The 25724-nt window shown below is 37.3% G+C and overlaps 2 protein-coding genes across 2 annotated transcripts; both read left to right on the top strand.

Annotated features, from left to right (window-relative positions):
- The first annotated feature begins 5866 nt into the window (after positions 1-5866).
- On the top strand, positions 5867-15882 carry LOC121374800. The gene is made up of 2 exons (XM_041501912.1): positions 5867-6255; positions 14479-15882. Exons 1-2 carry the CDS (start codon positions 5867-5869, stop codon positions 15374-15376), a joined length of 1287 nt encoding a protein of 428 aa, XP_041357846.1. The 3' UTR covers positions 15377-15882.
- A 3459-nt stretch (positions 15883-19341) lies between these two features.
- LOC121375881 (P2X purinoceptor 7-like) lies at positions 19342-23098 on the top strand. The gene is made up of 3 exons (XM_041503565.1): positions 19342-19710; positions 22325-22546; positions 22934-23098. Exons 1-3 carry the CDS (start codon positions 19535-19537, stop codon positions 23067-23069), a joined length of 534 nt encoding a protein of 177 aa, XP_041359499.1. The 5' UTR covers positions 19342-19534; the 3' UTR covers positions 23070-23098.
- Positions 23099-25724: the final 2626 nt, after the last annotated feature.

The raw sequence follows: 25724 nt of genomic DNA, 5'->3' as shown, positions 1-25724 counted from the left end.
TGTCTTTGTTTTTAATTTATACTAGTAAGCAATAAACATTCTTCATTCATCGATCTAAATAACCTAATCACTGCAAACAGAACTGATAACGCATTTCATTGTACAACAAAAAACTAAAAAAGTGTCTGTGCGCACCCCTCCCACTTCACATATCTTTATTACAGGCATGCCTATGCCGCAGCCACTGCAAAATAATATATAATATAACCTATTATTAATTGAATTTTATTTATTCCCAGTATTAGTATTCAGTCTATAATGTTAGCATTTTAGGTGGTGTCCGTAAAATATGCAGTCTGGGAAAGGTTTCGAATGAAAATGCAAACGGAATGTATTTGTATCCCAGAATGCCAATGTCAGCACTTATAAAAACAAGGCCTCATTTTAGAAAACGTTTTAGACCAGCTCATTTTGCCCAAATATATCCATAGTTTATGTCCCTCTCGACCCCCCTTTCCATCTCGTACGCTTATGTAATCGATGTGCATGTATTATACGTCGCATTTTTTTGAAACGCATAGATGGACGTCTAAAAATAGTCTTGGGCACCATTTGATTTTGAACAGGGATATGGAAAGCAATGTTGAAAATAATACATGGCGAGGTTTTGTTCTTTTTGTTTAAGTAGCGGAGATGTAGCCCAATGTTAAAGCGTTCGCTTGATGCATGGTCGGTCTAGGATTGATCCCCGTCGGTGGATCCATTGGGCTATTTCTCGTTCCACCCAGTGCTCCACAACTGGTGTAACAAAGGCCGTGGTATGTACTATCCTGTCTGGGATGGTGCATATAAAAGATCCCTTGCTGCTAATCGAAAAGAGTAGCCCATGGAGTGGTGGCAGCGGGTTTCCTCTCTCAATATCTGTGTGGTCCTTAACCATAAGACTGACGCCATATAACTGTTAATAAAATGTGTTGAGTGAATCGTTAAATAAAACATTTCCTTCGTCCAGGAAAGGGTTGGGGTGGGTGGGAGAAGAGCCCGCAAGCGCTAGTCCAGTACAAGAGAGTACTGGCAGCCTGACCAGGATTGGTAACAGGTGGGGGCATTTGTGGTGCTATTGAATTTTAAAGCCGCACACCCTAGTTCCATCCAGCGAAAATAAATTATAATTTGGTTAATCTACAAACCTGTAACACACTTAGATCACGTTTTTATCAAATGGAGTGAAAAAGCAGGTTTTATATCGATAAATACCATGGGAATCCCCATGTCCCAATTGCTTGAAATAATTTTGAAAGTTAGTATTCTGATGTCACCGGTAGATGTCGCTCGAAGCACAACAATGCCTACGTCACGACAAATTTCACAGACTTGGGGGTGTGTTTCTTTCACCTCTCCTGGACATGTTCCAACTGTTCTGTCCTGGTTGTATCCCCTCTCCAGATATCGTAAGACTTAGCAAAATTATTGGTTTTAAGGGTTTGTAACGTTTTGTATTGAGACACTTACTTGTCTGAACTTTATTGTTACTGAAAATGTTCACGAACTGTGAAGAAAAATCTCACAAATGAACAACAACAAATCTGATTTTGATTGCGCGAAACGTGCACGAGAAAACAAACCGAACCAAAAGGATAACGGTCACGTGATATACCAACGTCTGTGACATTGAAATGGAAATATCCCCTCTAAAAATAGATTAGACCTTGTCTGCTCAACGTTTTTTTCTCAGACGTGCGTGCGATTTATGAAATACGAAAAATGCATTTTGTGGTATTACAAAAACCAGGATTACCAAAAAACACTTCAGGTGAATGGAAATGTATATTCTAAGTAATAAACGGTAAGTAAAGTGCAATTGTATTTGTGAAAAAATGGGTTTAATAGCGAAAAACAACGCCGTAATGGTTAACAACTAGCCGTAACTAGGGTGTGTCCCTTTAAGTGTCCTGTAGGATTGTCATTTTTTTTTTTTTTAAATTGCTCCGTTTTGGTGAAGTAATTGGGCGCATATTTAGGAACGGTTCATCGAAATTAAAATTAAGGAGCTATTTGAGTAGTTTTAACTTAATTGGTAGAAATATAGCTCTTTTCTGGTACCTTGCCTATTGGGGACCGTCTTTGTTGGTCTTTCATGGTTGCCCCTTAGCATCTAATATATTAGAAATTGATATATGTTAAGAGGCCACGTTTTGGTACTCCACTGGATAATATCACGTGGCCAAATGCTGCGCTGTGATTGGCCTGTTGACTGCCGAAGGTCTTGTTGAGTTGTAGTGCCACTCCGATTAGCAACAAATGTTGGGCTCGATTATTTTAATCTGGTAAAATGGTCGGCGTAGGAGTTGTATACGACGAGAATCGCGTTGCAAAAGCGCTCCGATTAGCAACTGGATAGTCATAGAAGTCGTGATATCGGAGATTTGGCCAACTCTGTCGTGACAGTTGGTAGTCTGAGGTTGGCATTAGAATGAGCCGAAAGCATGCGATCAAGTTCTTCAGTATGTGTAACCATTTCTAGAAAAGCGATCAATATTTCACCTATTTTGTTGTTTGTGCAACACATAGTTGGGGAAAATTACTGCTGATGATAATATGACAACATCGCAATCCCATTGCGCAAGCGTTCGTGTGCAAGGTCCTGGGCCCCGTTCCACAAAGCGATCGTAGCACTAAGATCACCATAAGTGCATAACTACCGTATGCCCTTAAGATGACCTTAGTGCTAAGATCGCTTTGTGGAACGCGGCCCAGAACACAAACATTTTTTTTACGCATACGGATAACGCATTCACGTTTAAACGAACGTGAGTGTTCGTCGCTTAAGTTCGGTCAGCGGCTGCTTTTCATCGCTAACGCTTGCTAAACTGGGGTTTACACTAGCCATTAAACCGAATTACCTCTACGGGAACCAATGAAAATGCATATATTTTGTAAACGGCCACAAATCACAGTTATCTTTACATCACAGTTATCTTCCCATTTGGAAATCTAACCGCACAAGTAGTGTGCTGTTTCACTATGAAAATTTAATGGAAGACCGCTTTGTAGTGGCAATTAGTGGACATCAGTTGATAGATGACAGCATGTAGTTTGCAAAAGTTTAACTTGTTTTATTTGGAGACTTCGCTGTACTTCTAATCCATGCAAATGTAGTACTGTTAAGAGTAAAAAGGGGGTGTTCAGGCCAGGTTTAATGGATGTATTGTTTAAACCAACACCCTAGGAGAAAGCTGGGGTTGTCCATTTTAGAATATGTCGCCCCTAGGCAGGCAAATGTGTATAAAAATCCACGGGCCTACCGATATTAATTATTTTTAAAGTGCTATATAGCATCTAATGTTATATAGAAACATATAGCGTATATACATCCGTGGCCAAACGTTTCTGGTGAAAAACTGCTGGCTGAACAATATCCTGTGTTTAGCACTGTCACATAAATTTATGTCAGTCGGCATTATATAGTCAACTGAAGAATCATCTGCTGGACAAATGGTAACATTCTGTTTAGTCAGATGTGCTGACTGGCAAGTAGAAACCGGGAGGAGAGGGGCGTGCATCCCCACTTAACGTGTTATGTTTTTGTCCTCATATAAACATAACATAAAATAACAGAATCATGGGAATATCGTCATCTAAAACACCTTCACCAGATACCAACAAATCGCGTTTCAGGCTATAAAAAACTAACATTTCCTGAGGGATTTAGCGCAGTTGATCGTTCCCCAAAGGTGTTTGCGACGCAGGATCGATTCACCTCTGTGGATCTTTTCAACTTTTTTTTTCTCTCTCTGTTCCAGCCAGTACACCACAACTGGTTAAATGCCGTGGTATGTGCATATAAAAGATCCCTTGCTGTAGGCCGGTTTTCTCTGATGACTACGAGTCAGAATGACCAAATCTTTGACATCAATAGCCGATGATTAACTAATGAATGAATGAATGAATCAATCAATCAATCAATCAATCAATCAAGGTGCTCTTGTGGTGATTTATACAAAATAAACTTGAACGAACATTTCCCTGAATAGTTCGTCCCCCCCCCCCCCCCCCCCCTTTAAATATTCTTACACTTGCTCACGGAGATCTAAAGTGGATCTAAGTAAGTAGTTAGTGCTGAACACACGTGGGTGTTTGCGTCATATGAGCCAACTACACTGAGCTCGTGCTCATTTCATACTGCAACCCGCCGAACAGTCACGTACAAACACAACACTGGGCGTCGTATAATTGGGCTGTACTAGTCCGTATCCCTCAGTTGTAGTGGTGATCACTGTTTGCCTTTCTTTCATAGTTTCGGAAATTCTATTGTCCCTCGGTTTACCTTTTTATACTTGCGCAAACATTGGCACAAGAAAAAAAAGAAAAAAAGCCCCGTTCTATTTTAACAGTAAACCGAAAACTATCACATTTAACTCGAAATAGACTGTCTAGAACGAATATCTTTTTACACCACGGCACGAACTCAGTCCCGTTCAGTTAGCCACACCCAATAAACTGTAGGATTTACAGTAAAACACTCGAACAATTATCGCTTGAATGCCTTTTTAAGTTGTAACAAAACACCAGATTTTTTCAAGCTGAAATAAAACAAATGTTTATACAAATTAAGGGCAAATAATTTTGAATGCTTTTCAATATTAAGCTACAAAAATGTGCCCCCCCCCCCCCCTCGGTCTCTCCCTCCCTCTCCCCTCTCTCCCAGTGTGTGTGTGTGTGTGTCTGTCTGCGTGTGACTGTATTAACTGTAACAAGTTCTTGCAAATATATATCTTAAATTAAGTATGCAGAATTTCGAATGTAAATCTACAGAGCTCGAACTTAACGACGGCATCGACGACAATTGCCGTTGTTGAGATGTACACAATTGCCGTTGTTGAGATGTACACAATTGCCGTTGTTGAGATATACAAAATTGCCGCAAGTCGGGAGCATCACCGACGGCTCTTCTGTGCCGTCGGTATAGCTCCTCAACATTATCTGCCAGTATATATCATTTGTACATTTGAAATATGTCTATATACAGCAAATTAGCCTTTCAGTCATGTTTATTTGCTACAAAAGTCACTTTTAAAAACCAGTTGCCATCGGCAGGGTCAAAATTGCTGTCGGTGGGCCGTTTCATCCACGGCATTGAAAAAACAATATTGCCGTAGGAGACAAATTCTTAAGTTCGAGTATAAGTAGCCAGGGCATTTTGAACTGAGGTGGTGGTAGGGTAATAAAAACACATTAAAGCCGCGCTGACCATACGGTAACAAATTATTAAAGCCGCGCTGACCATACGGTAACAAATTATTAAAGCCACGCTGACCATACGGTAACAAATTTATTAAAGCCGAATACATTTTATACTACCTAAAATGTAGGGCCACTGGTTTTAATATCGATAAATTGCCCCAACCCCACCCAACCTGAAATTAAGAACATTTCTCAGTTGACCCCTGTTCTGCGGCACCTTGCATACTGGAATCTTCTAAGATCATGGTATACATTGATATAGAATTACCTCGGTCGTAAGATGGAAGAACACGTGTTAAACGGTAAACCAGCTTAGTTATTAACATATATTTTTCGAGGGAGCATGGCTCGACTCCTTCACCACCATCTAGACCCACCCTGCATGAATTCCTGCATGTAAGCGAGTTAGCCAAGTTATAATTCAGTATGAGAGATAACGAACCCTGTACTCCGTGCGACTGTACCTTTAAAATGAGAAATTAGAAAATGATGGACTGTATTCAGTTCCACTATACAGGCTGGATACGTTTTGGATTTCCGAGGCGCATGATAGCTGAATAAGAGCGCCACAACTAAAAATAACTGTATTTGGTTTATTTGAAACCTGCCATTAACAATGTCCCGTACGTACTGCTTGTTTTTAAAACTTTTGATTCTTGCGAGTTTTTCGTCGTTTTTCGTAATGCTGTTGATCCAGCTGACAAATCACAGACGAACGAAGACTCAAATTAGCTTTCATCACACGCCGAACAGTCCGAAGAGAGTTAAAACAGTAAGTGATCTCCGGTGTGGACATGGTAAACAGATTGACCTGGGTAAAATACCAGCCTACTCCGCATGGACGCAGAGAACACTGGTTGCCATGGACTGGCAGACTGCGGACAAGAACTGCGATTTCTACCTTTATTCCGCGTACAGAGATCAGATCGCCTGGAAGATACGCATTATGGGATTAAGTCGACGATTAAACGGATCCGTCTCAATACGCTGTTACATATGGAAGACTCGTGCGACCAGAAAACCGGAAATATCAGTTGGGGATATTAAATATATTTCTGGTGGAAAAAACAGGTAATTTATAAGTATTCATTAATTTAGAAAGAAAGAATTAAAAAATATATATATTTGCCGACGCACTCAACAAAAATGTACGAGGCATGGTAGCAGGGAGGGGCTGGAGCAAAACCTCAAATTCGGGCAATATTGATACAGATATTTGGGCAAAATGTGTTAACCTGAGACCTTTTTTACCATGTATTTCCATTATTCTACCCTCAAAATTAGTTGTAATCCACGTAAAAATGTGTAGTGATTCGTTTGCAACTCTATATAGCTGTTTGGTAATAAAGCTAATGTGAACAAATGTTGTCATCCAGATTCGGGCATTTTCGTTTAATTCGTGCAAAACCCAGCCTTCACCCCCTACAAAAATGGAAGCCCGCACGTCTATGGCACTCAACACGCTTTAATTAGGACCTACGGTTATATGGCGTCGGACCACAAAGGTTAATAGAAACCCGCTGCTGTCACTCTATGGGCTACTCTTTTTGATTAGCAGCAAGGGATATTTTATAGGCACCAGGCATACCACGGCACATACCACGGCTTTTGTTACACCAGTTGTGGAGCAGTGGCTGGAACAAGAAATAATCAAATGAACATTATACAGTGACACAACCTCTTAATTTATTCCCGTCAGTTACAGTCCTTCCCATAGGAAACGTCTTTTTCATGTCATGGAATTTACTATAAGTTATTCATTTCTGAGCCCATTGTTTTCTAAATTACTAACAATAAAAGTAATTGTTTTTGTTAGTTTCAAAACACTTTTTCTTTTCTTCATACATCAAACTAAACTGAAATTATAAAAAAAAAACCCAACCAAAACAAACATTTGTGTAGGAGGATGGGACAGACTATAGATACATATAATTATGGCTTGTGAAAAAGTTCGTAACGATCCAGTAATTTGCCTAACCTTTGTTTTTCAACATGTTTTTGTATCTGTAAGCCATATGCATCAAATAATAAATTCCAGGGGGGGGGGGGGGGGGGGGAGGTGATTCGTAGTAGTGAAACCTATTCTAATTGAATACAGCTGCTAACAGATTTATGTCAGTGGTACTCAAATTGGTTGAACGAAAGACCCAGTAGATAAGGGCCAGCGTTGTTTTTGTTCAGATCTAGGCCTGGCAAGCGCAAACGGCCGAGTACAGAATAAGATCAAATTTCGGGAAATGAAAGGATATTATTTGTTTGACGACACATGAGCACATTTTAAACTACGACCATTTGGTGTGTATCATAACATACTATTTTTTTACATTTGATCGATAGAGAGAAAAACATGAAACCCGCTGCCATCATACAGGCTACTCCTACCGATAAGGCAGGCAGGGATCTTTTATATTCATTTTCCCATAGAAAGGACAGGACATGCCACAATCTTTGATGTACCAGCCATGCTGCACTGAGATCAATTCAGCTAGCCGTTAAGTGCTAACGCTAGCTAGACTGGTTTTTATGCTACGCATTAAACCAATTGGCCACTATTGGAACCAGTTAAATTAGTTTATAACCGGCCTCAGTGGTGTCGTGGTTAAGCTGTAGGACATACAGCTGGTAGGTACTGGGTTCGCAGCTTGGTACCGCCTCCCACCCAGAGTGAGTTTTAACGACTCAGTGGGTAGGTGTAAGACCAGTACACCTTCTTTTCTCTCTCTCACCAACAACTAACTTACTGTCCTGGACACACAGCCCAGATAGCAGAGAAATGTGCCCAGGACAGCGTGCTTGAACATTAATTGGATACAAGCACGAAAATAACTTCAAATGAATGAAAATTTGTTTAAAAACGTTTATGGAAATCGGCTGGCTGGATCGGGAAAAAAACGGAGTCTGTTGAGAGCGGTAGATACTGCAACCCATTGCACCTCAACGGCCAGCATTTCAACCCATTGCACCTCGACGGCCAGCATTCAACCCATTGCACCTCGACGGGCAGCATTCAACCCATTGCACCTCGACGGCCAGCATTGAACCCACTGCACCTCGACGGCCAGCATTCAACCCATTGCACCTCGACGGCCAGCATTCAACCCATTGCACCTCAACCCATTGCACCTCGACGGGCAGCATTCAACCCATTGCACCTCGACGGGCAGCATTCAACCCATTGCACCTCGACGGCCAGCATTCTACCCATTGTACCTCGACGGCCAGCATTCAAACCATTGCACCTGGACGGCCAGCATTCAACCCATTGCACCTCGACGGCCAGCATTCAACCCATTACACCTCAACGGCCAGCATTCTACCACCGAGGGGGCGGGACGTAGCACAGTGGTAAAGCGTTCGCTTGATGCGCGGTCGGTCTGGGATCGATTCCCATCGGTGGGCCCATTGGGTTATTTCTCACTCCAGCCAGTGTTATATATCAAAGGCCGTGGTATGTGTTATACTGTCTGTGGGATGGTGCATATAAACGATCCCTTGCAGCTAATCGAAACGAGTAGTCCATGAAGTGGCGATAGCGGGTTCCTCTCTCAATATCTGTGTGATCCTTAACCATAATATATTATGTCCGACACCATATACCGTAAATAAAATGTGTTGAGTGCGTATTTAAATAAAACACTTCCTTCCTTCTAGCACTGAGCTACACCACGTCCACGTCTGATTTCTGAGTCGCCAGATGTCTAATCGTGTGTCTGGTTCGAGTGTTTATATCCGCCAACAACACAAAGTAAACTAGTTCACTGAAAGATAAGAACATGTATTCGCAAATCCAGAACAGCGGTTGGCTGTCATTAGAAACATGGCTTCAAAAGTACACAAACGTTTACCGAGAGAAAGAAATAATTAGTGTCTTAATGTCTGTATAACATTCAAAGATATAATGTGGGACTGAATAGCGGTAACACGGTTGACTTAATTCCTCAATTCGTTCCATCAATATACAGTTACGTTTAGAGATCAAGTGAGTGTAGTTTATCGAGAAAGTAATTTAATTTCATAAACACCGAAAAAACCAAATAGCAGACGATTTAAATTTGTATTCCCAGCATATTATCGTCTTAGTCTTATATTGTCTCTCTGCATTTTAAATAATAATAATACAAATAAAGACCGATTAATTTTAAGATGTGTCAGTTTTGAAAGGTTTGTTGAAATAGATTACACTGTGATAGTTGTTCCTATATTACTATATGGCTGTGAAATTTTGGGATTTGAAAATATAAATATTATAGAAAAGTTTCATATTCAATTCTTACGATATTTAGCGCCTGTCAGGAAAAGTACTCCAATATATATGTTATATGGTGAATATGGAAGAACACCTCTATCTCTGAAAATACATCTAAGAATAATTTGCTTTTGGTCACGCCTGTTAACGGCTAAAAGCCTAAAACCATCTGTAAAGGCTTACCAAATAATGTATTACGATTTTATTCAATTCGGTACGCATTATAAATGGATAATTAACATCAGATATATATTTTACCAGCTTGGATTGAATAACGTTTGAGACCAGCAGTCATTTAAATCAGTGGAGTGGTTAAAAAGAGTTGTGAAGAGAAGACTGTCTGATCAGTATCTACAAACATGGAGAAATGACATCTTTACGACCAGCAAAGGAACTACTTATAGAATATTTAAAGAACAATTGGAACTAGAATCATATTTTAACATTCTGGATAAAACAATGTACACAACATTTTTTCGATTTAGAATTTCAAATCACGTTTTACCAGTTGAAAAGGGGAAGTGGACAAATAGTTTATATGAAAATAGAAACTGTACGCTTTGTAATAGCAATATTGTTGGAGATGAATTTCATTATCTATTTATATGCAAAAAATTTAGACAAGAAAGATTAAAATATCTTAACAAATACTATGTAAATAGATCAAATATATACAAATTCCAACAACTCTTCAGCTCAAAACGTATTAGTGTTCTTAAAAAATTGTGTAAGTTTATATCAATTATTAGCACACAATTTTGTGCTTCTTGACTTACGTGTAATTTTAACTGTTTGTAATATTTAGCTGCTCATCTGTTTGTATTGTGGTATATATATTCCTGAAATCATCTTGACAATTTGTATGTTTATTATTATATATGTTCCTCTGATGCCACCGAATGGGGGCCATAAGTGTAAATAAAGTTCTGTTCTGTTCTGTTCTGTTGTAAATGATTACAATGAACATTATATAGAGAATAATAAATGAGCGGCCGTTAGATACCATTTATCTCACAATAAATTGTTTTAAAGGCATATTGTCACAGACTACTGACCTATTTAATGGTCTAACAAAGTATTACTTTAACAAAAATTATTTGATTTGTCCATAAATGTACTTTATTCAACCATCTTCATAACCACCATACTCCATTTATTAATGACATTTTGTAAAAATAATTGAATTATGGCAATGGTCCATAATTCAAAAACTAAAATTGCCGAGAGGGTTGACATGGATTTCACTCCATCATGGTTCAGTTAAGGTGATGCGATAGCTAGATTTGGTTTCCAACAATTAATGTAATTTTTATTTAGCATCCATTTTTAGAGAAATAAGAGAAATCCGTGACAGTATGCCTTTAAAACGTATCTAACGAGCGAAAGCGAGTATGATACGTTTTTAAATAACGAGTTGTGAGATACATGGTACCGTATATAAAGGACACGAATGTATTGTTCTATTTCTTACATATCCTAAAAACAAAACAGGTTTTATGCAAATTTTAACATCTTTTTCAACCCAAAGTTATTTACAACCGTTGCACTTGTAGCTAACTTACGCGTCACAGACATATGATTGTCAGGTTAACTATACGTCACAGTGTAATCTATTTCAACGGTGTTGTTTTTTATTGGCTGCATGACACCAGTGACCTGGTCATCACCTAGGAGCAGCCAGTCGTAGGTCTTGAAATTGCCAACACACGTACATATGTAAACAACGCATGTGTTATCAAAAATAGACTTCTTGAGAAAAAAGAATGTGTTTAAATAAGCAGACAAAACAGTAAGAGCAGTGAGATAAACCCAATTTAATCTCGCCTGAGAGTGTAATCTCTAGTGTTTACTTCCATTTCTCGGGGGGCTACTGATAATGTAGTGTAATAGGATCTGAAGCCGACGAGGAAAGATAATTTATATAGACAAAATATGGTGGAATCTTTTTATTTTTTTTACAAGATTCATAATTTTATTTTAAAATGTAAATATAGATACCTGTGATGTTTGTAGTTTTGTGCAGCTCTTAACACTATATTAATTTAACTTTTGAATTTTTAGTGATAATTTATTTTGATCATCATTTCATTCGTACACTTACATTAATTTTGTTTGAAACCCAACAGCCGATGTATTGTTTAGCACTTTGATGTCGTTAAAGATTCTTTCTTTCTTACACTTTAGTTCATTCATTCATTCATTCATTCATCTTTTTAATTCCGTTATTTGATCTGATTTAGAAATATATTAAGAATATATAATATAAGGATTGAGTAAAAATCTCGCTGAATTATCTACTATAGTCCTCAATCTAATTAAAATTAGCTCCACTATTACATGTGGATCTAAAGACAGCCAGTTGGAGCTCATGTCCACCAATCAAAACCTTACTTGCAGAATCCTGCCAGTGATTTAAAACTAACAACACTGCGTAGTCCCCAATGTCCAGGTAACATTTCGTCTGTAAATAATAATTTAAATATTGACCAATCACACTTCGCCTTTTATAACATTATTTGGGAGCATAAAAATATCGGGCGAGTCTATTTTAGTGGCCGCAGTACAGCGAACCATACCAATACGTTATCAGTCTTCAATTTTACATTAAAAATTCTTTATTTATTTATAAAAAAAAACCCCAACTAAATCAGTCTTCAGTTTTACATTACAAATTATTTATTTTATAAAATAAAACATGTTTTAAGGCGTTCGTAATTCACACGAAACATATCGTATACCCTCAGGATAATTCGGAATGTTTTCAAATTATTTTAAATCACTGGCAGGATTCTGCAAGTAAGGTTTTGATTGGTGGACATGAGCTCCAACTGGCTGTCTTTAGGTCCACATGTAATAGTGGAGCTAATTTTAATTAGATTGTATAGTCCTGTTCATTTGTTTAGACCCTAAGTTTTTTGCAAATGTTACGTTTAATTCCTATTCATTACTTGTTTTCTTTACATTTGCATGAAAACAAACGCCAACCCCGACATATTTTATATACAAATCATCATTTAAAATGCACGAAGTTGTACTTTTTGTAATGCGCAAAGCAATTTTGTAAACCAAAAAGCTATTGTTCAGATTTTTTGGGGGGTTCCACCACTTGCCCATCCCCTAAACACGGCCCTGAATGTCCAAAATACTATAACATTGCTTGTAGATATCAAGTCGATGGTCAATAACATATTATTTTCGAAGTATAATCTATGATTGCACGTGCATATTTATTTTTGTATGAGTACATTACATTAATGACATAGCAAGCACAGATCCAGAAGTTTTGTTTAATAGCAGGGGCCCAAAACCCGTTGTTGCTTTCCAACAGGTGGATAGAATGTTTTCATTTGTTGTGTATTCTATATATATACACTGTATATTGTTTGACAAAAATAGAGGGAGGCGTGTCACCTGGACTCCCCGCCTGAATCCGCGCCGTTTATTGTCTTATGTTTTCAAATTGTTTCTTAAATATAGATCATACTACAATATATTCCGCTAGGAAGGTGGAAAACAACATTAGTTTGAAACACACTATAGAGTGATGCTTTTGTTATGCGATTAGCCGTAGTTATTTATAGGAGAACGAACCTGTATTCGAAACATACAGAGAATTTTGTAAAATGGAAATAAGTCAACTTCGTACATTTTAGATGATATATTGTATATAAAACTTGTCGGGGTTTGGGTTTGTTTTCATGCAAATGTAAAGAAAACAAGGATTGAATAGGAATTAAACGTAACATTTGCAAAAAACTATTAAACAGAACTACAACACCTTCTTCAACGTTTACATATACATACTAATATACTGTATATATATATTTTTTATTATTAATATAATGCATGATGCCAGAGCGCGTCAAATTATCAGATAATCACTGACATTTACAAAAATACCATCTGCAAATGTCAATGTGTTGAATTTGAGCAGAGTAAATGGGCAATGAAGTTAAGGTAACATTGTGTTTTGCAGCACTCACGAGATTATGATTTGGTTGAAAACGTTCTTAAGAGAGATAGATGAGGTGGGGGGTAGGAGGGGCAGACAATGCAATTGATTATTTGTGATAAACTGTAACAATGTTTATAGTATGCAGGAAATTGCTTCTCAGCACATCTAATTAAATTTCAAAAATTTCACGGAAAGCATCGAATACAGAGTTCGAAAGTCGAGCTACACCGCGTCATGTAATTGTTGTTTATAAACATTTTAGTCATTGTATACAATAAGGAATAACAATTTTAACAATGTACTCAACACATGTCAATTACTGTTACATGGTATCAAACATATGGTTAAGGGCCACTCACAAAATGAGAGAGGAAACACGCTGCCGCCACGCCATTGGCTACTCATTTGGATTAGCAGCAAGGGATCTAAAGTGTATGCACAATGATCCCATATATATAATAATACATTACACGGTTCTTGTTACTCCAGCTGTAGAACACTGGCAGGAACGAGAAATAGGCCTAGCCCGACCTCTCACCCCTGATTGTAAACAGTTTAGATGTCTACACTGTGCACACAGCTTAAATGTTCAAATAGTGTCATCTTTAATCTCAGTCAGTGGGCCCATTGGGCTACATCTCGCTCCAGCCAGTGCACCACGACTGGTACATCAAAGGCCGTGGTATGTGCTATCCTGTCTATGGGATGGTGCATATAAAAACTCCCTTGCTGTTAATCGAAAAGAGTAGCCCATGAAGTGGCGACAGTGGGTTTCCACTCTCAATATCTGTCTGGTCCTTAACCATATGTCTGACGCCATATAACCGTAAATAAAATGTGTTGAGTGCGTCGTCAAATAAAACATTTCCTTCTTTCTTTCTATTAGTTGCACAATTTTGTTTATAACGTACAGTAACTGATCATTAGTTTAAGAACGTTTGTAGATCTTAAGCATGACTTAGATGCAACAAAATGCCCTTAATAAAATTATAAACTGGCCCAGGAAAAATATAGTTGATTGTTGAAAATTGAAGAATAATGCATATGTTGAAAATTAAAGGAATTAATGCGTTGTATTATTCATTGTTTGTAGGTACACTGGTACGATTACCTCATGTCCAGTCAAGAAAGGACAAAGACCTTTTGCCGTGTCAGTTACTGTAAATGATTTTAAAAATGTCACCAACATCATAGAGGTCAGATACCCAGACAGGAAAAGGACGGACATAACCGTGTGTATACCCGTGGTACATTCGAACTTCAGAGAAACGAATAAGACCATCTCTATCATTGAAACGAACAGACTTCTCGGTGCGCAGCGATTTGTTATTTACTACTCAAGTGCTTCGCCGGACGTGAATACCATTTTGGACACATACGTGAACGATGGCCTGCTTGAGATTGTAAACTGGGCTCTGCCAGTACGAAACGCTCATTACTACGGGCAAGATGTTGTAAACAACGACTGTCTGTACAGAAACATGTTCGTCTCCAGATACATCATGTTCGCTGACTTGGATGAAGTAATAATGCCTAAAAAACACGCCGACTTGCGAAGTTATATTAAGAGTGTTGAAAGAAAATTCCCAAATGTTGGATCGCTTTTGTTCCAGAATGCATTTTTCTGCACTAACAGTGAATGGAAGCCGGATACAGACGGTCTCTCGAACTCTGCCGACGTTCAGAAGTATGACGTGACGCCGCTGTTGCGAATACGTCGAGACAAAACAGAGTTTCCATGGAAAAGAAGAAGCAAACAGATCGTGATATCCGAGCGAGTCTCCGCGGTCAGGATTCACCTGATTGACAAAGACATGTACAGAGCTGGGTTTAAGGTCCATCTGGTCTCCCCTGACGACGGACTGCTACACCACTATAGGTTTTGTCGTGGAGTGACGGAAACCGCCAGAGACGACAGAGTTAGAATACATTCTGATCAGTTATTGGCCAATGTCAAACATCGACATTTGACTATTAAACATGAAACGTAACACGGTTTAAAATACATCAACATTTGACTGTTCAAACGTTGAACGTAATATACTTTAAAATACATCGACATTTTGACTATTAAACGTGGAACGTAACATGGATTAAACTACACTGACATTTGACAAACGTGGAACGTAACATAGTTAAAAAGAAATCGACATTTGACAATTAAACGTGGAACCTAACATAGTTTAAAATTAATCAACATTTGACAGTTAAACGTGGAACGTAACATGTATTAAAATACATCGACAATTGGCTATTAAACGTGGAACGTAACAGTTTAAAATAAATCGACATTTGAATATTAAACGTGTAACATGACATAGCTTGAAATAAATATGATTGTAGACAAAGGTAATTTGGGATCAGTGGTATAGGGTCTTCTCCTGGTAGACAAATGGGGCTTTTTGAAACTAAAAGGGCACGTAGGATGGAACTGCCACCTTGACCTCCTTCTTTGGTGAACCAATACAGCTGCTGCTGCTATTGATGATTTCTATAATAATAATAATAATAATAATAATAATAATAATAATAATAATAATAATAATAATGATGATGATGATGATAATGATGATAATAATAACAATATCAATAACAATGATGATAGTAATAACAAGAACAGCAGCAGCAATAACAATAAATAATAATAACAATAATAACAATAATAATAATAATAATACAATCAGAACAAGAAGAAGAAGAAGAACAACAACAACTACTACTACTCATACAACAACCAATTAGGGTTCAAACACCAAGATGGATCGGCACAGCTATTTGACGATTTGTAACAATGACTGAAAAAGCTGTTCTAAATAACAGAATCTGTGCTCGCATTAGCGATGTTTAGATTTGTTTGCGTGCATCTTGTATTTATAACTATACTTGACACATAATCCGAATACCTGCTGGTAATGACGACCGTCTATTGTCACCGTAATTGTATTCAACAATTATTATGTAATATTCCCTTTCCATGACAAATGTAGAAACGCACGTACTACTGACACGTACTAACTGCCCCGAGTAGATTTATATTTATACTGATGGACATAACACTAATACAGCTGTGAATTGTAGCGGTTTATTTTAAGATTTGTATTTGAGGTTTCATTCATTGTTTACTTTCCTTGTGGTCTGATGTATATGACGTGTACGTATTTTTAAGTACGTTGCGAGTGTGCGCGTGCGTCTGTGCGTATCTCTGTGTGCGTGGATACTTGTGAGCGAAAGAACTTTTTTTTATTTGATTTTGTTTATGTATATGTACATTAAAAGAAAATGTTTTGTTGTTATAGAAACAAAAAAACATAATATGTGGTCATTAAATATCATAAGTTTTGAGTTGTGTCAAAATGCCAAATGATGAGCGAAAGATAGTTTGATAGGTTTATAACGAATACAATATTATATTTCTTATATATACTCAAAAACCAGGTTTTCCAACAAACAAAAAACCCTGTTTCGGTAGAGTTAATTTCAATGGACAGTTTAGCTTTGACATCTAGGTGATCACCAAGGAGCAGCCAAATCAATTTCTTTAAATCGCCACATATCTCCATCGAATGTAAAAGAACATATTTTCTCCATATTCTGTCTTATTATCCAAGAAACTAAATAAACATTATTTTCACGTTCATCCATTTACAAGCAATATATCATTTTAGTCACAGCATACTATACACTATTCATCTATAAACGTTTGCTACTGATTGACATTACTAATATTAGATTGATTTTCAACTAAATATGTTTGGTTGATATAATTCATTTTTCATTTCAACTTATTTTCGTGCTTATATCCAATCCAGGTTCAAGCACGCTGTCCTGGGCATACACCTAATCTATTTAAGCTGTCTGTCCAGGACATATATTATTCACTTCAACTGTATTGCAAGTCCATCGAGAAGGGAGATAAAACACAAAACAATCAAGCCGTTAAGAATTATCTACCCTGGATATTAAATGTATTTGATTTACAGTGTACATGCACTATGTGATGTACAATGTATAACAGTATAACATAAAGGTATAGCTATAGAGTATATAGCAAACAGCATCTCCCCGAGAATTCAATACCGCTATGGCTGACAATGGTTATACACGTGGCAGGACTTGTCTTAGTGTTTTTATCTAGCCAGTAAATGACCGCAATTTGATTTGAACTAAGATCAGGACACCAGGTACAAAAACAAATAAACATCCCCCCCAAAACCCCCCTCCCAAACCCCCCCAACCCAACAACACCCCCCCAACACCCCAAAATAATAACTAAAAAACAAACAAAACAAACCCAACAACAAACAAACAAACAAAACAACAACAACACCACCAAAAGCAACACCAACAACACCCCCTCCCCCTAAACTTCCCAAATAAAACCACAAAACAATAATAATAATGAATATTTATTTTTAGTGGGTGAGGTGTTACCACTGGAGCACACTCAGGGCCGTAGCTAGGATTTTTTGTATGGGGGGGGGGGGGGGGCAACTGAGTAGTTAATAGTCTAAAACTCCTTAAACAGTTAAGAAGAGAATTTTTGTTTAAGTTTCTTTAATGCTTTCCGGATTTTTTTCGGGGGGGGGGGGGGGCAAGGGGGCAGTTGCTAGCTACGGCCCTGACACTGATATATTAATCACAGCTACTGGGTGTGAAACATTTGACAATTTGTATATATAGTCTCAGAGAGGAAACCCGATATGTTTCTACATAGCACGGCCTTTGATATACCTGTTGCGGAAAGAGAAATAGCACAATGGGCCCACCAACGGGGATCGATCCTAAATCAACCGATTTTAATAGAGCAGTTAACAGCACAAGGCCATTCATCTGGGCAAAACATGAATGCAATTTTATTTCATCTTGTACTACTGTGTTGAGTAGCCTTGTGCTTGAAACATGTATGAGGTACCTGTAAAACAACAGTACTCAAACTATGTGCGGAACTAGGGTGATCATAGACGCTACCCGTTATCGCTCAAATGAGCAGCTTGACCCCCATTTTTGTCTGATTTACTGTAAGGGTGAGGGGTGGTAGTATTTAAATGCGTGGTGTATATGTCGAGTTATACGCTGCAGGTAGGAGTTTTACCCACATGTGTTACTATTGTCGCCTATGGGATTTGGTTTCTCAAAGTAGCTACAAATGAATGGATGCCACGTATCCTGTTTGCATGATTAACTCAAGCATCTCAAACTTGTAATGTGCTGCCACTCGGTGTAAACAATTCTTTCCTTGTGACTCCAACTGAAAACTATAAGGAAAGGAAGGAAAGGAAATGTTTTATTTAACGACGCACTCAACACATTTTATTTTACGGTTATATGGCGTCGGACATATGGTTAAGGACCACACATATATTGAGAAGAAACCCGCTGTCGCCACTTCATGGGCTACTCTTTTCGATTAGCAGCAAGGGATGTTTTATATACACCATCCAATAGACAGGATAGCACATACCACGGCCTTTGTTGTACCAGTCGTGGTGCACTGGCTGGAGCGAGAAATAGCGCAACGGGCCCACTGAAGGGGATCGATCCCCAACCGACCGCGCATCAAGCGGGGGCTTTACCACTGGGCTACGTCTCGCCCCCCTGAAAAATATAAAGTACATAGAAAATATTCATCGCGTATTCAGTGAAATAGCAGCCATTAGCTTGTTAATGTGGAGAATGATGCAATTCAACTTCAAACTGTGACGTCACCTGTTAACCTGTCGGTCATTTGCATTAATATAAATTAATATAATAGCTTGTAAATGTTTTTGGGGGGATGATATGTATTGGTAGGCACTATACTGTTAAAGTTATGTAATAAAAAGACCACACTACAATTTGCCGTGTCGTTACCAACTGTAGCAGCTTAAAGGAAACATGACACGTAAACCATATTTGGCACCAACCATGTACAATTAATTATAAATTGAATCACCTAAAAAAAAAAATTATAAAAAATTAATTACTTAAAATATCTCCATAAAAGAACCCCAGATACGAGCTCTTAGCGGAAATTGCCGATCTTTAATGAGCAAGGCGATCACGTGGTCCGTGACGTCAGAGACGAGACGCTTGATCTGAAAAGCCTTACACTTAGCATTAGTCGGTACCGCTCACAAAGAATCCAAGACTAGCAGAGCTTACCAAAAAAAATGAATGTTCGTTCGCAAAACATTTTGCCATATCAGTTTGAGCCGTTGGTAAATGAAGAAAGACACATATTTATTAACAACAGTGATACGGAAGAAGAAACGGATAGCGAGTCGGAGGGTGGAGACACCGATGGTGCCAGGCCCATACCAGACGGCAGATTTGGCGATCTTGGCTGGTAAGTTGTGGACGGTAATGACTATTAGTAGGATTACCTACCTTTTGTTTGTACCGCTTGTACGCGATTTTTGTATTACGTTTGTCATTTATTATACTTCTTTTATTTCTGTTGAAGTTGAAAATTAAATGAATACGCGACATCAGCGTCGGTTGTCAGAACCTTCAAACGGTGTCCGACCACGTATACGGTATAGGGCCTAAGTTATATAAGTTATACTGTTATAGGACAATTGTTTTCTAAATTGCACACAACAATAGTATTTTTGTTAGTCCCAAAACATTTACTTTTGTTCTTACGTGAACCCAAATTGAAATTATTTCCAATTTAAATTTTTCTGAAAGAAAGCCTTTTCCCCACCCCATCGTTTGTTGCTTTTGTTAGGTTTTTTTTATTTTTAAATCATATATACATGTATTCAGTGTCTCTCTCTCCCCCCCCCCCCCCCAATATATAAAATTCTGGCTACGCCAGAGAGACGGGGGTGGGGAGAGGGAGGCCATGCCCCACCCCATTCTTATCAAACCTTTTTTTTTTTAAAGTAAGTTAGTTGTTTTTTAACGACACCACTAGAGCACATTGATTTATTAATCATCAGCTAGCCTATTGGATATCAAACATATGGTCATTTTTTTTACAGTTATTAAGGCAGAGCCGGAATATAGACCTTGGGTTGGGTCTGGGCACTTCAGGTTCGGGGGCCCCTCACCATGCAAACTAAATTACATGACAAATAAATTTTAAAAAATCCATTAGTAGCAAGTGAACTTTGTGTACCAACCCACAGACAGGATAGCACATACTACAGTCCTTGATATACGAGTCATGGTGTACTGGATGGAAAGAAAGAAGTGTTTTATTCAACATATTTTATTTACGGTTATATGACGTCAGACATTGGTTAAGGATGGATGGAAAGAGAAGTAGTCCAATGGGCAATCCTAAACCGACAGTGCATGAGACCAGTGGGTTATGTCCCACCCATTTTTACAAATAATTACACACATACATATTGTAGGTCCCCTCCCCACTCCAATATAAAATCCTGGCCAGTTTGCATCAATTTGAATGTCCTTTTTTTTCTTTTCTTTTTTTCTTCAAATTAAACATTCACAATATAACACTAATTTGCCCTGCTAACACATTTCATAATTTTCTGGCACAATGCCCCCAAACCCCTTTAGAGATTTCAGTCCCTTTGGAAACTCGGATCATTTGCCATCTGAAAACTCACGAATCCTTTTTTAAATGTTGTAATGACTGGATCCACCTCTGTGCTGTAATATCGGTGCTCATTTTACTTTTGAGTGCTCAAACAGCTTGTGGGTATGGAGTATTAAGTTAGTTTTGAGTGCTTACCCGAGAATCAAACCACCTCAGTGTACCCACCAAAAATGGTGACATTGTTTAATTTACTTCAATTGCCGAAGAAGCAAATTCAAAGAATACTAGTACCTCAAGATGTTTGCAGGCATTTCTGGTTTTCAGTAGGTCATGATAAAATAATAATAACAATAATAATAACAAATGATGATAAAATAATAATTTATTATTTGGACATGTATATAAATATTAATTCCCCCCCCCCCCCCACACACACACACACAAACACGCGTAATTAACTAAGGGCTGTTCCATGAAAGATGGAGGGTGTCCGGTTTTAGATACCCACCACCCACAAAATAAATATGCTTAAATCATGTATGCATAGAAAATTATACATCACCAAGTGTAAAATAGTTATTGTGCTCTCCCACCTGTTGGATCAATTGTGGAACATCCCTAAAGAATTAATATCATATTCCTATGAAGTCTGGGCTTTAGATTGCAACGAAGCTAAGGTGATAAATGCTTTACTCCAAATAAGTATACCCAACATAAACATGCTCAAATTAAGTACAACATGCCGGCCCTTCAGTAATTGAAATAACATTACAGTATTATAAGACCTTGATGTACTTTAAAAAAAAATCCCTGTTGTGTCCAAATTAGAGATATCTAAAGCCCTGTCAACTATTTTCTTCATGGGGTAGGGGAAGTGACCAGATTTGTACAAATACAAGCTATTAATAACTACATTCATCCTTGTTCGTCCAGATAAAGTGTTTCATATGTACATGTACTCATTTCACAAACATTTTTTAACAAATCAAAAATAAAAGCCAGCCTTTTTTCTTGGTAGGTTTGATTTTCCAGAAACATACAATTTCTTTTCAAGGCCTTCCATAAGTATTTTACAATAAATAATAATAAAAAACCAACACACATTACAAATAAAAACATTAAAAAATATATACATCTACTATTTATCAATAACGGGGTGTTTTTTTAATCGTAAAAGGGATTATGGTATATTAATATTATCAAGTCATTGTTACAAAATGCTGCTTACAACTTGCTCATATTATTTATTTTTCAACATCCAATGTGTTTCTGATCTTCTCAGTGTATGTAGTACCTATTATGTACTTAATAAAACTAGGGTCTGCTGTCTTTGTGGAGAAAAAAGTTGGAAAGAAAAGTAGGTCAGTTACTTTTAATAAATATTCATGACATCTTTAAGAATACAATCCATTTCCTTCACTTTTGGTTAATAAATACATGTTTGTTTCAGGTGTGACTGTGGTAATTGTGCCTTGATGGCCACTGTAGAAGAATGCCTATGTTGTATGGAGGTGCCAGCAGCTAGATACAAGGCCGACATGGCAGATGTTGAGTGTGTGTCACAGCACGAGGGATTTATTGTAAACTGCCTCAACATGCATGTCTTGGAGTTGGCCATGTTGGACTATGTTCGTATGGACGGACCACTCGATGACAATGATCCCATTCACGAGTAAGAAGAACAATCTGATTCAATTTACATAATTGTATCCATTTGACACAGTAAAAATTAATGGTCAAATGCAGCATAGTAGACCCTGGCATAGTTTAGCATACAATTTCATCTTTTTTAATGCATTTCCTAGAATAGCTCTATTGTACACATAAAAATATAAAGTCATGTGATATTATTTAAATGCCAATATTTTCAAGGTACATGTGCCCTCACAAAATGACCTTTATTTAATAAACAATTAAAACATGGTCACGTTTTAGTTTCTAAAGATAATTATTAGAACAACAATCATCTGATGCAAACACATTGAAACAGTAATGTTTCCATAAAATATGCACGATGTATTGAATATTTACAATTTCTTTGCTGTTTCTTCCTTTACAGATATGTTGCTTATAGACGATTTGCGAGATGGATTGGTCAAAGAAATCGCCGTGTGCTTCCTGCATGTGTTGTTGTGAAGATTAGAGACAGTTTCCCATCAGAAATCTACACCGGCTTTCAATATGCTAGACCATAAATAAATTAATAAAAATGTTCATAACACTATAATATCTTGTTTTGGTCATCACTTGATATTCATCACATAAACAGCTTATCAAATAGCATTGAATCGTGATCTGTGTCTTTGCACAGCTTCTGTTTTCTCCACTCTGTGATAGTCATTTGTTTAGAATCCAGGCATGCTTGACATTGTCTGCTTGACATCTGTTCTTGCAACTCCGTAATTATCCAGCTGGTATCGTCTTTGCATTAAAGATTCCATCAGTGTATCCACATACTCTGAAAATGAAGTTTAAAAATATGAAAACATATAAAATGAAGCAACAGGCATTATACTGTTGATTAGTTCTTCCTTGTAATATAATAATGGTATATTTGAGCACACCTCCAACATTTTATACTATAGCTACTAGTATTCTGTGTCGAAGATCTAATAATCTTGGGAGGAACCTGTAACTATCACAAAGGCTACATTTATTATTTATCATCTGCAGCAGGTACTTTATATGCAATTTCACATATATGAGATAGTAAACAGTACAGTATGTGGCAAATAGACATACAGCATTTGTCTGAATGGGGAATAACACTGGTTGAGGTCAATACTCTACTATCTCACCCTGAATCTATAATATATATGTAGTTTAATGTACCAAATATTATTACTGTGCAGTGTTTACTTACTGTAGCTAGAGGATTCCTTCACAGCTTTTATGACCGCATCCTTTCCTTTCTTTGCTTTGGGATAAACCAATCGCCAACATAGATTGCCATCCTTTGTTACGACTTGAGCTTTATTTCCATTTTCGTTATAATGGAAAGCAGCAAGATGCAGTCTGAAAATTAAATGTATATTGTATATCAACAACCATATTGGAGAACATCTGATATTTGTATCATGTATGGCTATTTGTTACCTATTGGAGAATGGTATTGGGCGTTCTCATTATGCGATTAGTTGCACAACTTGTCGTATGCAATCAAACCGTACTGTGCGAATACCTAAATCAGAACGACTACAGTCTTGTATGTTCTGATTATTGTAGGGCTGACACTTGGGTGTGACCCATCTCTTAACGAGAATGCTGCTTTACGGTTTACAGAGAAGTGAGAGATATTTGCTATTATTACCCCAGAGGTCACTCGTAGCGGGAAATATTTTTCATATTTTCTCAGTGAGAAATATTCTGCATTGGTTTATCGAACAGTATTATTGGATAATTTGACGCTTCCAAACCAATTACCTTGTTGGTACTAAATATGACATCACGATTTGGCAAACACAAAATGATGTCATGTAGTTTAAAGAGTGCGTTTATGTCTTTGTATTTGGTTTTAAACTTATAACAAAATGTAATTTTAATGCAATTCATTGTAGTAGATGTAATCATTGAGCGAGTCTATTGTTTGTTTAATTAGCAGCTCGGAGAAACTGAAAGTACAAGAGAATCTTGCAGGGTATTATCTGCTTAATTAGCAGTTAAAAGAATCTGAAGGGATATTTACTCCTGGTACAATATAGCCTTGCAGGGGATTGTCTGCTTAATTAGCAGGTCATCCTTAGCATGAGTAGCCTATGTGATTACTTGAATTTGGGCCTCTTTGGGCCTTTTCTTGATCTCGAATAGAATCGGTATTAAACAAATATATCTTTGTAGTATAATGAGTAATTAAGGTAGGAGCAATTTATTGTAGTTGTCCACATTTTGTTTCGGACCACCCCAATACATAGGGGCGAAACGACTCATAATGGAGGACGAAACGACTCATTCTAAGGGCGAAATGACTCGGGGCGAACGGGAATAAGGGCGAAACGACTCGGGGGCGAATAAGAATAAGGGCGAAACGACCCGGATTCATTACATATAGTAGTATAAGCATGTCAGGCCTAATTTCATTTTTCGTATAAAAAAAAAAAAAAGACTTATAAAGTGAAAAGTAAAATGTGCCAGGACGTGACAAAAATGGACATCACTTTTTTAACACTGCAGTTATTTCCAAAACTCTACTCTCCTGGTAGAATGTTTGCTTATTGAAATACACTGTTTAATACAATATCCAGTCTATTTCTAAATGCCATATAGCAAATTACTAAAAAAATATCCTGTATGATGTAATATTTACTTTTTAAAATTTCAGTACGAGCCAGGACGTGACATTTTGTCCAGTTCACTTAAACAACTAATAAATGATATGTATATCAAATACTACTGATGAAACAATGTTAATTTATGAAACCAATTATATTTACTGGTTTTAAGTGTTTTCATTATCAAAATAAGTTCATAAAATCCTAATTAATTGAACTGTCGAGCAAAAATAAACTTCTCATACAATATTCATATAATATAGTTTATAACCAGTAACCATACCAGTTGTCAACAACATCGTTATCCTGAAGTTGCTAAGTCTGGTGATTTTTGTCTTATCTTTACAATACATGTACAAACTAAACAGACGAAGTATAGACGAAGTATAGGTATTACTTTTTCGTTGGCTGCAGCATCAACTTTTGCATTTAGCTCAACACTGATTGTACAAATGTAGCTACATTTCTCATAAATTATATGTCCTGCATCAGTAAAGCTGCATTTATAGTTCTATCTATGAATGTTCATCCCAGTGCATGTCAAAATTTATTATTTAAAAATGTTAATAAAAAATTTTGAAG

The sequence above is a fragment of the Gigantopelta aegis genome, chromosome 6 (genome assembly GCF_016097555.1).
Source record: "Gigantopelta aegis isolate Gae_Host chromosome 6, Gae_host_genome, whole genome shotgun sequence".
Lineage (NCBI taxonomy): Eukaryota > Metazoa > Mollusca > Gastropoda > Neomphalida > Peltospiridae > Gigantopelta > Gigantopelta aegis.
This window is presented reverse-complemented; position numbering and strand designations above follow the sequence as displayed.

Coding starts and splice junctions, on each gene's coding strand:
- LOC121374800 (XM_041501912.1), top strand. CDS start 5,867: ATGCTGTTGATCCAGCTGACAAATCACAGACGAACGAAGACTCAAATT. Junction 6,256..14,478: donor ATTTCTGGTGGAAAAAACAG/GTAATTTATAAG, acceptor CATTGTTTGTAG/GTACACTGGTACGATTACCT.
- LOC121375881 (XM_041503565.1), top strand. CDS start 19,535: ATGAATGTTCGTTCGCAAAACATTTTGCCATATCAGTTTGAGCCGTTG. Junction 19,711..22,324: donor AGATTTGGCGATCTTGGCTG/GTAAGTTGTGGA, acceptor TGTTTGTTTCAG/GTGTGACTGTGGTAATTGTG. Junction 22,547..22,933: donor GACAATGATCCCATTCACGA/GTAAGAAGAACA, acceptor CTTCCTTTACAG/ATATGTTGCTTATAGACGAT.